This window comes from Epinephelus lanceolatus, chromosome 16, assembly GCF_041903045.1.
Source record: "Epinephelus lanceolatus isolate andai-2023 chromosome 16, ASM4190304v1, whole genome shotgun sequence".
Taxonomy (NCBI): Eukaryota; Metazoa; Chordata; class Actinopteri; order Perciformes; family Serranidae; genus Epinephelus; species Epinephelus lanceolatus.
Genome location: NC_135749.1, coordinates 35171263 through 35184561, shown reverse-complemented (window position 1 = coordinate 35184561; position 13299 = coordinate 35171263). Strand labels below are relative to the sequence as shown.

The 13299-nt window shown below is 47.2% G+C and overlaps 3 protein-coding genes across 3 annotated transcripts; all 3 read left to right on the top strand.

Annotated features, from left to right (window-relative positions):
* Positions 1–1155: 1155 nt before the first annotated feature.
* On the top strand, positions 1156–1812 carry LOC144467436 (uncharacterized; the record flags this gene model as incomplete). The annotated part of the gene is made up of 1 exon (XM_078176017.1): positions 1156–1812. A coding segment is annotated over exon 1 (657 nt), but the record flags the coding sequence as incomplete, so codon positions are not given.
* A 195-nt stretch (positions 1813–2007) lies between these two features.
* LOC144467435 (uncharacterized) lies at positions 2008–3215 on the top strand. Its single transcript, XM_078176016.1, has 2 exons — positions 2008–2856; positions 2955–3215. The coding sequence occupies exons 1-2, from the start codon at positions 2008–2010 to the stop codon at positions 3213–3215; spliced, it is 1110 nt and encodes a 369-aa protein (XP_078032142.1).
* A 4-nt stretch (positions 3216–3219) lies between these two features.
* LOC144467434 (uncharacterized) lies at positions 3220–7907 on the top strand. The gene is made up of 5 exons (XM_078176015.1): positions 3220–3534; positions 4080–4249; positions 4805–5089; positions 5589–7175; positions 7211–7907. The coding sequence occupies exons 1-5, from the start codon at positions 3220–3222 to the stop codon at positions 7905–7907; spliced, it is 3054 nt and encodes a 1017-aa protein (XP_078032141.1).
* The last annotated feature ends 5392 nt before the right edge of the window (positions 7908–13299 follow it).

Here is a 13299-nt window from a genome sequence, read left to right as displayed (position 1 = left end):
TAAAATACTAAAATATTTTCAGTTAGAACTTCATGTAATCTTTTCTTGTTTCAAATAACAGAGACGGTTTTGATGATGATGATGATGATGATGATGAAGGACTACGTCATTCTACTTTTGTTTGTTGGTGAGTTAAAATAATTATTTCCCAAACAATATATATCTAAAAAATGGGATGAAAAAGCAACAAATGTGACACTGATGCATCATTTTAAATGCAAAACAGCTACGACTGTGGAATCAAGCACTGTGTCTCCAACAACAACTATTGCACCTGTGAATGCTGGACCAACCGCTGTTCCATCTACAACTCTGGCAACAACTGCTGCATTTACAACAGCAGCAGCTACAACTATAGCAACAACTGCAACACCCATAACTGCCACACCAACAAGTGCTGCCCCTGCAACCTTTGCACCTACAACTGCAACAACTACAACTGCTGCACCTTCAACTGTTGTACCCAGAACTGCCTCACTTACAATGATTTCATTAACAACTGCTGCCACAACAACTGCTGCAGCTACAACCGCCACAACCACAACTGCCACACCTACAACTGCTGCACATACAACTACTACGACCACGAATGCAGCACCTACTACTGCTGCACCTACAACAATCGCGGCCACAACTGCTGCACCTACAACTACCATAACCACAACTGCAGCACCTACTACTGCTGCACCTACAAGTACCACACCCACAATGGCTGCACTTACAACTACCACACATTCAAATGATGCATCAACGACTGCTGCATCTACAGCTACCACAAACACAACTGTCATACCTACAACTCCTACACTGACAACTACTGCACCTACAACTGCTGCACCAACAACTACTGCACGTACAACTGCTGAATCTACAACAACCACTGCTGCAACTGCCACACCGACAACTGCTACACCTACAATGATCATGACCATAACTGCTGCACCAACAACAAGAACGTCTGCACATACATCTGCTGCACAGACAACTATCACAACCACGACTGCCACACCTACAACTGCTGCACCTAAAACTACCACAATCACGATTGCCACACCAACAACTACTGCACCTACAACTGCTGCATCTACAACAAGGACTACTGCACCTGCCACACTGACAACTGCTGCATCTTCAACTGCTACACCTACAACGATCATGACCATGACTGCTGCACCAACAACTACCAAAACCACAAGTGATACACCTACAACTACCACAACCAGAATTTCTGCACCTACATCTACTGCAACTACAACTACCACAATCATGACTGCCACACCGACAACTAGTGCAGCTTCTACAACTACAATTATTGTGACCACAACTGCTGTACTTACAACTGCCACAACAATTGCACCTACAACTGCGACACCAACAACAACCACAACCACAATTGACACACCTACAGCTAGCACAACCACAACTGCCACACCTACAGCTGTTGCACCTACAACTACCACAATCACAATTGCCAGACCAACAACTGCTGCAACTACAACTGCTTCATTTACAACAAAGACAACCACAACTGCTGCACTTACAACTACCACAACCACAACTGCCGCACCTACTACTGCTGCAACTATAACTGCTGCACGTACAACACTCGCGGCCACAACTGCTGCACCTACAACTGCTACACCTACAACTATGGGGATTATGACTGCTGCACCTACAACTGCTGTACCTGCAACTACTATAACCACAACTGCCGCACCTACAACTGCTGCAACGAGAACTACAACTGCCATACCTACAACTGCTGTATCTACAATGACCATAAACACAACTGCCACACCTACAACTGCTGCAATGAAAACTACAACTACCACAACCACAACTGTTGCACCTACAACTGCTGTACCTACAACTACCATATCCACAACTGCCGCACCTTCAACTGCTGCAACTACAACTGCTGCACCAAAAACTGCTGCACCGACAACTACCACAATCACACCTGCCATACTGATAACTGCTGCAACTACAACTGCTTCACCTACAACAATGACGACCATAACTGCTGCACCTGCAACTACCACAACAACAACTGTCGCACCTACAACTGCTGCAACCACAACCACAACTGCTGCACTTTCAACTGCTGCAGCTTCAACTACCACAACCACACCTGCTGCACCTACAACTACCACAACCAGAACTGACGCACCTACTTCTGCTGCAACTATAACTTCTGCACGTACAACAATCGCGGCCACAACTGACGCACCAAAGAGTGCTGCCCAAACAACTATCACACGAACAACTTCTGCACCCACAACTGCTGCACCAACAACTGCTGCACCTACAACTACCACAACCACGACTGCCACACCTACAACTGCTGCACCTACAACTACCACAACCACAACTGCCACACCTACAACTGCTGCACCTACAACTACCACAATCACGATTGCCACACCGACAACTGCTGCAACTCCTACACCTACAACCATGGCGACCACAACTGCTGCACTTACAACTACCACAACCACAACAATCACACTTACAACTGGTACACCAACAACTACCACAATCACAACTGGCACACCTACAACTGTTGCACCTACAACTACCACAACCATAACTGCCACAGCTACAACTGCTGCACCTACAACTACCAAAATCATGATTGCCACACCGACAACTGCTGCAACTACAACTGCTGCACGTACAACAATCGTGGCCACAACTGCTGCGCCTACACCTACAACTACCACAACCACAACTGCCGCACCTACTACTGCTGCAACTAAAACTGCTGCACATACAACAATTGTGGCCACAACTGCTGCACCTACGACTATCCCAACCACAACTGCTGCACCTACAACTATGGGGACCACGACTGCTGCACCTACAACTACCACAACAACAACAATCGCACCTACAACTGCTGTACCTACAACTACTATAACCACAACTGCCGCACCTACAACTGCTGCAATGAGAACTACAACTGCCACACCTACAACTGCTGTACCTACAACTACTGCAACCACAACTGCCACACCTACAACTACCATTACCACAACTGCCACACCTACAACTGCTGCAACTACAACTACCACAACCACAATTGCTGCACCTACAACTGCTGTACCTGCAACTACCATAACCGCAACTGCTGCACCTACAACTACTTCACCTACAACTATCACAATCATGTCTGCCACACTGACAACTGCTGCAACTACAACTGCTTCACCTAGAATAATGACAACCATAACTGCTGCACCTATAACTACCACAACAACAGTCGCACTTACAACTGCTGCTCCAACAACTTCCACATCCACAACTGCCGCACCTACAACTACCGCAAGCACGACTGCCACACCAACAACTGCTGCAACTACAACTGCTGCACTTTCAACTGCTGCAGCTTCAACTACCACAACCACACCTGCTGCAGCTACAACTACCACGACCACAACTGACGCACCAAAGAGTGCTGCCCAAAGAACTATCACGCTAACAACTTCTGCACCTACAACTGCTGCACCTACAACTACCATAACCACAACTGCGGCACCCACAACTGCTGCACCAACAACTGCTGCACCTACAACTGCTGCACCTACAACTACCACAACCACGACTCCTACAACTACTTCTGCCACAACCACAACTGTTGCACCTACAACTGTTGCACCAATAACTCCCACAACCACAACTGACACACCTACAACTGCTGAACCTACATCTACCATAATTACAACAGCCGCAGCTACAACTGTTGCACATACAACTACCCCAACCACAACTGCTGTACCTACAACTGCTGTACCTACAACTACCACAACCAGAACTGCCGCACCTGCAACTGTTGCAACGAGAACTACAACTGCCACACCTACAACTGCTGCAACTACAACTGCTACACCTACAACTACCACAATCATGCCTGCGCCACTGACAACTACTGCAACTACAACTGCTTCACCTAAAACAATGACGACCATAACTGCTGCACCTACAACTAACACAACAACAACTGTCACACCTACAACTGCTGCATCAACAACTTCCACAACCACAACTGCTGCAAGCACAATTGCTGCACCTACAACTAGCCCAACCACAACTGCCGCACCTACAAGTGCTGCACCTACATCTACCATAACCACAACTGCTGCACTTTCAACTGCTGCAGCTTCAACTACCACAACCACACCTGCTACAACTACGACTGCTGCAACTACAACTGCTTCACCTTCATCAATCCCGACCACAACTGCTGCATGTACAACTACCATAACCACAACTGCCGCACTCACAACTGCTGCACCTACAACTGCTGCACCTATAACTACCACAACCATGACTGTTGCACCTAAAACTGCTGCGCCAACAACTACCACGACCACAACTGACACACACACAACTGCTGCACCTACAACTACCCTAACCACAACAGCCGCAACTACAACTGCTACACCTCAAACAATCATCACCACAACTGCTGCACCTACAACGACCACGACCACAACTGACGCACCAACAAGTGCTGCCCAAACAACTATCACACTAACAACTTCCGCACCTACAACTACTGCACCTACAACTACCATAACCACAACTGCCAAACCTACAACTGCTGCACTTTCAACTGCTGCAGCTTCAACTACAACAACCACACCTGCTGCACCTACAACTACCACGACCACAACTGAGGCACCAAAGAGTGCTGCCCAAACAACTATCACACTAACAACTTCTGCACCCACAACTGCTGCACCTACAACTGCTGCACCAACAACTACAATAACCACAACTGCTGCACTTTCAACTGCTGCAGCTTCAACTACCACAACCACACCTGCTACAACTACGACTGCTGCAACTACAACTGCTTCACCTTCACCAATCCCGACCACAACTGCTGCATCTACAACTACCATAACCACAACTGCCGCACCCACAACTGCTGCACCTACAACTGCTGCACCTACAACTACCACAACCACGACTGCCACACCGACAACTGCTACAACTACTTCTGCCCCAACAACAACTTTCGCACCTACAACTGCTGCACCTACAACTTCTATTACCACAATTGCCGCACCCACATCTGCTGCACGTACGACTATTACAACTACAACTGCCACAACCACAACTGTTGCACCTACAACTGCTGCTCCAACAACTTCCACAACCACAACTGACACACCTACAACTGCTGCACCTACAACTACCCTAACCACAACAGCCGCAACTTCAAATGCTACACCTCAAACAATCACCACCACAACTGCTGCACCTACAGCGACCACGACCACAACTGACGCACCAACAAGTGCTGCCCAAACAACTATCACACTAACAACTGCTGCATCTACAACTACCGTAACCACAACTGCTGCACCTACAACTGCTGCACCAACAACTGCTGCACCAACAACTACCACAACCATGACTGACACACCGACAACTGCTACGACTACTTTTGCCACAACCACAACTGTCGCACCTACAACTGCTGCACCTACAACTTCCATTACCACAACTGCCGCACCCACATCTGCTGCACCTACAACTGCTACAACTACAACTGTCACAACCACAACTGTTGCACCTAAAACTGCTGCGCCAACAACTACCACGACCACAACTGACACACCTACAACTGCTGCACCTACAACTACCCTAACCACAACAGCTGCAACTACAACTGCTACACCTCAAACAATCATCACCACAACTGCTGCACCTACAACGACCACGACCACAACTGACGCACCAACAAGTGCTGCCCAAACAACTATCACACTAACAACTTCCGCACCTACAACTACTGCACCTACAACTACCATAACCACAACTGCCAAACCTACAACTGCTGCACTTTCAACTGCTGCAGCTTCAACTACAACAACCACACCTGCTGCACCTACAACTACCACGACCACAACTGAGGCACCAAAGAGTGCTGCCCAAACAACTATCACACTAACAACTTCTGCACCCACAACTGCTGCACCTACAACTGCTGCACCAACAACTACAATAACCACAACTGCTGCACTTTCAACTGCTGCAGCTTCAACTACCACAACCACACCTGCTACAACTACGACTGCTGCAACTACAACTGCTCCACCTTCACCAATCCTGACCACAACTGCTGCATCTACAACTACCATAACCACAACTGCCGCACCCACAACTGCTGCACCAACAACTGCTGCACCTACAACTGCTGCACCTACAACTACCACAACCACGACTGCCACACCGACAACTGCTACAACTACTTCTGCCCCAACAACAACTTTCGCACCTACAACTGCTGCACCTACAACTTCCACAACCACAACTGACACACCTACAACTGCTGCACCTACAACTACCCTAACCACAACAGCCGCAACTTCAACTGCTACACCTCAAACAATCACCACCACAACTGCTGCACCTACAGCGACCACGACCACAACTGACGCACCAACAAGTGCTGCCCAAACAACTATCACACTAACAACTGCTGCATCTACAACTACCGTAACCACAACTGCTGCACCTACAACTGCTGCACCAACAACTGCTGCACCAACAACTACCACAACCATGACTGCCACACCGACAACTGGTGCAACTACTACTGCCACAACCACCACTGCCGCACTCACAAATGTTGCACCAACAACTGCTGCACCTACAACTACCATAACCACAACAGCCACACCTACGACTGCTGCAACTGCAACTGCAACTGCTACACCTCAAACAATCACGACCACAACTGCTGCTCCTATAACTACCACAACCACAACTATTGCACCGACAAGTACAACTACAATAACCGCAACTGCTGCACTTTCAACTGCTGCAACTACAACTGCTTCACCTTCAACAATCCCGATCACAATTGCTGCATCTACAACTACCATAACCACAACTGCTGCACCAACAACTGCTGCACCTACAACTGCTGCACCTACAACTACCACAACCACGACTGCCACACCGACAACTGCTACAACTACTTCTGCCACAACCACAACTTTCGCACCTACAACTGCTGCACCTACAACTTCCATTACCACAATTGCCGCAACCACATCTGCTGCACCTACGACTATTACAACTACAACACCCACAACCACAACTGTTGCACCTACAACTGCTGCTCCAACAACTTCCACAACCACAACTGACACACCTACAACTGCTGCACCTACAACTACCCTAACCACAACAGCCGCAACTACAACTGCTACATCTCAAACAATCACCACCACAACTGCTGCACCTACAACTACCACAACCACGACTGCCACAGCCACAACTGTCGCACCTACAACTGCTGCACCTACAACTACCATAACCACCACTGCCGCACTCACAAATGCTGCACCAACAACTGCTGCACCTACAACTACCATAACCACAACAGCCACACCTACGACTGCTGCAACTACAACTGCAACTGCTACACCTCAAACAATCACGACCACAACTGCTGCTCCTATAACTACCACAACCACAACTATTGCACCGACAACTGCAGCACCAACAACAATCACATCCACAACTGCCGCACATACATCTACCACAACCGCAACTGCTGCACCTGCAACTACCATAACCACGATTACCACACCGACGACTGCTACAACCAGAACTGCCACAACCACAACTGTCGCACCTACAACTGCTGGACCAACAACTACCATAACCACAACAGCTGCACCTACAACTGCTGCAACTACAACTGCTACACCTCAGACAATTACAACCACAACTACTGCACCTACAACTGCAGAACCTACAACAACCGCATCCACAACTGCTGCACCTTCATCAACCACAACCACAACTACAGTACTTACAACTGCCATAACCACAACTGCCACAATCACAACTGTTGCACCTACAACTGCTGGACCAAAAACTAGCACAACCACAATTGACGCACCTGTACGTACAACTGCTGCACCTACAACTATAGCACATACAACAATCGCATTCACAACTGCTGCACCTTCATGGACCACAACCACAACAGCAGCACTTACAACTGCTGCACCTTCAACTACCACAGCCACACTTGCTGCGACTTCAACTGCTGCACCTACCACTACCACAACCACGAGTGCCACACCAACAACTGCTACAACTACTTCTGCCACAACCACAACTGTTGCACCTACAACTACAATAACCACAACTGCCGCACCCACAACTGCTGCACCAACAACTGCTGCACATACAATTACTGCACCTAGAACTACCACAACCACAACTGACACACCTACAACTGCTGCACCTACAACTACCACAACCACAACAGCTGCACATATGACTGCTGCAATTACAACTGCTACACCTCAAACAATCACGACCGCAACTGCTTCACCTACAACTACCACAATCACAACTGTTGCACCGACAACTGCAGCACCTACAACAATTACATCCACAGCTGCTGCGCCTTCATCGACTACAACCACAACAGCAGCACTTACAACTGCTGCACCTTCAACTACCACACCCACACCTGCTGCGACTTCAACTGCTGCACCTACAACTGCTGCATTGACAGCTACCACAACCACAACTGTCGCACCTACAACTACCACAACCACAACTGACGCACCCACAACTGCTGCATCGCCAACTACCACAACCAGGACTTTAACACCTACGACTGCCGCAGCTAGAACTGCTCCACTTACAACAATTGGGACCACAACTACTGCACCTAAAACTACCCCAACCACAACTGCCCCTTCTACAAGTGCTGCACCTACAACTACCATAACCACAACTGATGCACCTCCGACTGCTGTACCTTCAACTACGACACCCCTACCTGATGCAACTTCAACTGCTGCGCCTACAACTGTTGCACCTACGACTACCACAACCGACGCACCTACAACTGCTGCACCAACAAATGCTGTCCCAACAACTACCACACCAACAACTGCTGCACCTACAACTGGTACACGTACAACAATCACACCCACAACTGCTGCACCTACAACTACCACAGCCACACCTGCCTCAACAACTTCTGCATCTACAACTGCTGCACCTACAACAATCGCAATCACAACTGCTGCATCCACAACGATGACAACCACAACTACAGCACCTAAAACTACTGCACCTACAACAATTGCACCTACAGGTACCACACCCACACTTGATGCACGTACAACTACCACAACAACAATTGCAGCAATTGCTGCCCAAACAAGTACCACACCAACAACTGCTGCACCTATAACTACTGCACAAGCAACTGCTGCTCCTTCAACTGCTGCTCCTACAACAATCCCATCCACAACTGCTGCACCTACAATTACCACAAACACAAGTGCTGCACCTACAGCCACCACAACTGCTGCACCTACAGCCACCACAACTGCTAGACCCACACCTGCTGCACCTACAACTGCTGCACCTACAACCACCACACCCACAAGTACCGCACCCACAACTACCACACCAACAACTGCTGCACCTAAAACAATCTGGACCACCACTGATGCATCTACAACTGCTACACTTACAACTACTACAACTGCTGCACTCACAACTACCACAGCTACAATAATCACACCCACAACTACTCCACTTACAACTGCCGCGACAACAGGTGCTGCCCTAACAAATAGCGCACCTACAACAGCTACAAGTACAACTGCCGCACCTACAACTGTTGCACCCACAACTGCCTCCCTTGCAAATATTTTATTTACAACTCCTGCCACAACAACTGCAGCACCAACCACTGGTGCACCTACACCTATCGCACCCACAACTGTTACAATTATCATGACCACAACTGCTACACCTACAACTGCCACACTCACAACTGCTACACCACCAACTGCCACATCAACAACTGCTGTCCCAATCACTACCACACCAGTAACTGCTGTGCCTGCAACCATTGCACCCACAACTGCTGTACCTACAACTACCACACTCATAACTTCTGCACCTACAACTGCCATACCAACAACTGCTGCCCCAACAAGTACCACAGTAACAACTTTAGTGCCTGCAAACATCGCAACTAAGACTGCTGCACCTACAAGTGCTGCACCTACAATTGTTGCACACACAACTGCCACACCTACAACTGCCACACCAGCCACAACTACCTTATTCACAACTGCCACACCTACTACTATTTCACTGACAACCACTGCCCCTACAAATGAAGCACCAACAACTATCACACCCACAACTGTGATACCTACAATAATTGCAACTACTGCAAGTACAGCCGCTGCCCCAACAATTACTGCACCAACAACTGCTGCGCCTACAACTATTGCACTAACAACTGCAGCACCTGTAACAGGAACACCTCTAACTGCTGCACCTTCAGCTATGGCAACAACAACTGCTACACCTACAACTCCCACAACAACACCTGCTGCCCCTACAACTACTAGACCAAGAAATACTGCACCTAGAACTGCTCCAACTACCACACCCACAACTGCTGCTCCAACAACCGTCATACCTACAACTGTCACAACTACAACTTCTGTGGCTACAACAACAACTGCAGCAATTACTGCCAAACCTACAACTATGGCAACAGCATCTGCTGCAACTACAAGTGCTGCACCAACAAATGTTGCAGAAACAACTGTGGCAATAACTGTTGCTCTTAAAACTGTTGCCCCTACAACTACTCCATCAACAACTGTGGCACCCAGGACAGCTGCACTTACAGCTGCCACACCTATTACTGTCACATCAATGACTGATGTAGTTACAACAAGTGTTGAACCCACAGCTGTGGCAACTACTGCTACACCCTTAACTGCTATACGGACAACTGCTGCAACTACAACTACAACTGCCACACCCACACCTTCCAGAACCACCTCAACAACAATTGCAGCAACAACTGCTGAACCTACAACTGTTGCAAGAGCAACTGCTGCAACTACAACTATAGCACCAACAACTGCTGCACCGTCTACTGCTGTACCTACAACTGTGATATCAACGTCAAGCGTGGCTACAACAACAGCTACTGCAACAACTGCCCCATCTATAACTGTGGCAACAACTGCTGCCCCTACAACTGCCGCACCAACAACTGGTGCGCCTTTGACTGCCATACCTAAAACTGCTGCCCCTACAATTATCACACTCACAACTGCTGAAGCTACATCTGCCACAACCACAACTGCTGCACCAACAATTGTCACACCTACACCAACTGACACAACTACAACATCTGTGGCTACAACAACACCCGCAGCAACAACTGCTGCACCTCCAACTCTAGCAACAGCAACTGCTGCAACTAGAAGTACTGCACAAACAACTTTTGAACAACCAGCTGTGGCAACAACAACAACAACTGCTACAGCTACAACTTCTACACCTATAACTTTTGCACTTTCAATTGTCTCGTCAACAGCTTTGGCTACAACAACAACTTCTGCAACAACTGCCACACCCACAAACACAGCTACACCAACTGCACCTGCCACTGTTGCACAAACAAAAGTGGGAACGACTGCTGCACCAAAAACTACTTTACCTACAACTGTAGCAACCACAACTACTGCTGCAGCTACAAGTACCACACTGACAACTGCTGCACCTGTGTCTATGGCAAAAACAACTGCTGGGACTAATACTGTTGAACCTACAGCTGTTACACCAATGACATCTGTGGCTAAAACAACAGCTGCTGCAACCATGTCTGCACCTACAACTATGGCAACTGCTGCACAGACAACTGTTGCACCTACACCATTCACACCAACAATTGTGGTAATAACAACTGCTGCACCAGCAAGTGCTGCACCTAGAACTGTGGCAGCAAGTGTCGCACCAATGACAGCTGTGGCTAAAACACCCACAGCTGCATCAGTAACAGCCACTGCTGCCCTATCAACAGCCATATTGCCCACAGCTGCTCCAACAATGCCCACAGTTTCAGCAGCATCAACCACAACTGCAACAAGAACCGCTGCTCCAAAGACAAGCACTGTAGCCCCATCAGGAACCAACACTATACCAATAAAAACCCCAGATGTCCCATCAACAACTACACCTGCTCCAGCAACAACTATCACAACTGCCCCGACAGTTGTCCATGGGGCAACACCTATGATTGCCCCAGGAGGAACCTCAGCAGTCCCAGCAGTAACTACAACAGTAGCACCAGTTGTGGATGACACAGTAGCAGCAGCTACAGCAGCACCACCACCGGCAGCAGGACCAGAGCCAACAACTCCTGCCTGCTCTGCAGTCATCAACAAAACAAGTTTCCTTTTCGTCGTAACAGTTACAGTACTTCATTGGCATTAAGAATTCCAGACAAGGGACTTGAACAACGAACTAAATACCACCAAAGAGTTAATACAAAGACTGACGGACCACTAGATGTAATTTATTCCACTTATTTATCATATCTGTACCTTTAGATGTTTTTGAGATTGTTAATCTGAACATGCTCCACCTGTGAGTAAAATTATGTTTTTTTTATGTTTAGAATTTTAGGAAATATATTTCAATCACACACTCATGACTTACACTGAATCAAACAATATTCTTCAAATTCAAACCAGCTTACATATGTGTTTTCCTCACAGCTATTATCCAGCCATGCAGTGGCCACAACATGAATAGCTGTGTAGTAATTAGTAATGTAATCAAAGAGATGTTGACTCAACTATTGTGAGGCCATAGTTTGGGGATTTTTATTTGACTGAGTCTCTGCTATTAACTCCACTGGATGCAAACACCATGGCTGTTATTGCACAGGTTTATATTAAGCTATTAAAAGTATTAAAGCATACCATGGAAATCCCCTGAGTATACTTTCATTTTTATTCGTGATGCAGCATGACTCTTGTATTTTATTTTACTGCTAGTGTCATGGAAGACCATGTTGACTTGGTTTCTATTGCATGAAATGAAAATAAATATTAAGAATACACATAAGGCCTATGCCATAAAAAAGAAAAAGATTTCTGACTAACAAATCATTTTAAGGAGTGTTAATAGCTTATAACAACAAAACATGTTGGGTTTATGAGCGAATATATATAGATATATATAGATCAAATGTTTGCAGAAATCCAACATTTTCAGTGGAGCTACAATTCTTTTTTCTAAATTCTTTACAATTCTTAAAAATATCAAACTATGAAACAATCAAATTATCACACGTAAACACTCACTGCATGGTCTACAAATGTGAGTGATGCCAAGATTGAAAAATTGGTTGATGGTATGTCATGTTCACACCAGCCAATACTGATCCCTCTTGACATATTGCACTGCTGATTATAATAT

Excerpts from the sequence above, each read along its gene's own strand:
- LOC144467435 (XM_078176016.1), top strand. The coding sequence starts at position 2,008 with ATGACGACCATAACTGCTGCACCTGCAACTACCACAACAACAACTGTC. Across the intron at positions 2,857-2,954 it reads CTATGGGGACCACGACTGCT|AACTACAACTGCCACACCTA; the intron begins GCACCTACAACT and ends TGCTGCAATGAG.
- LOC144467434 (XM_078176015.1), top strand. The coding sequence starts at position 3,220 with ATGACAACCATAACTGCTGCACCTATAACTACCACAACAACAGTCGCA. Across the intron at positions 3,535-4,079 it reads CTACCATAACCACAACTGCG|CCCAACCACAACTGCCGCAC; the intron begins GCACCCACAACT and ends ACCTACAACTAG. Across the intron at positions 7,176-7,210 it reads ACCACAACTGACACACCTAC|CCGCAACTACAACTGCTACA; the intron begins AACTGCTGCACC and ends TAACCACAACAG.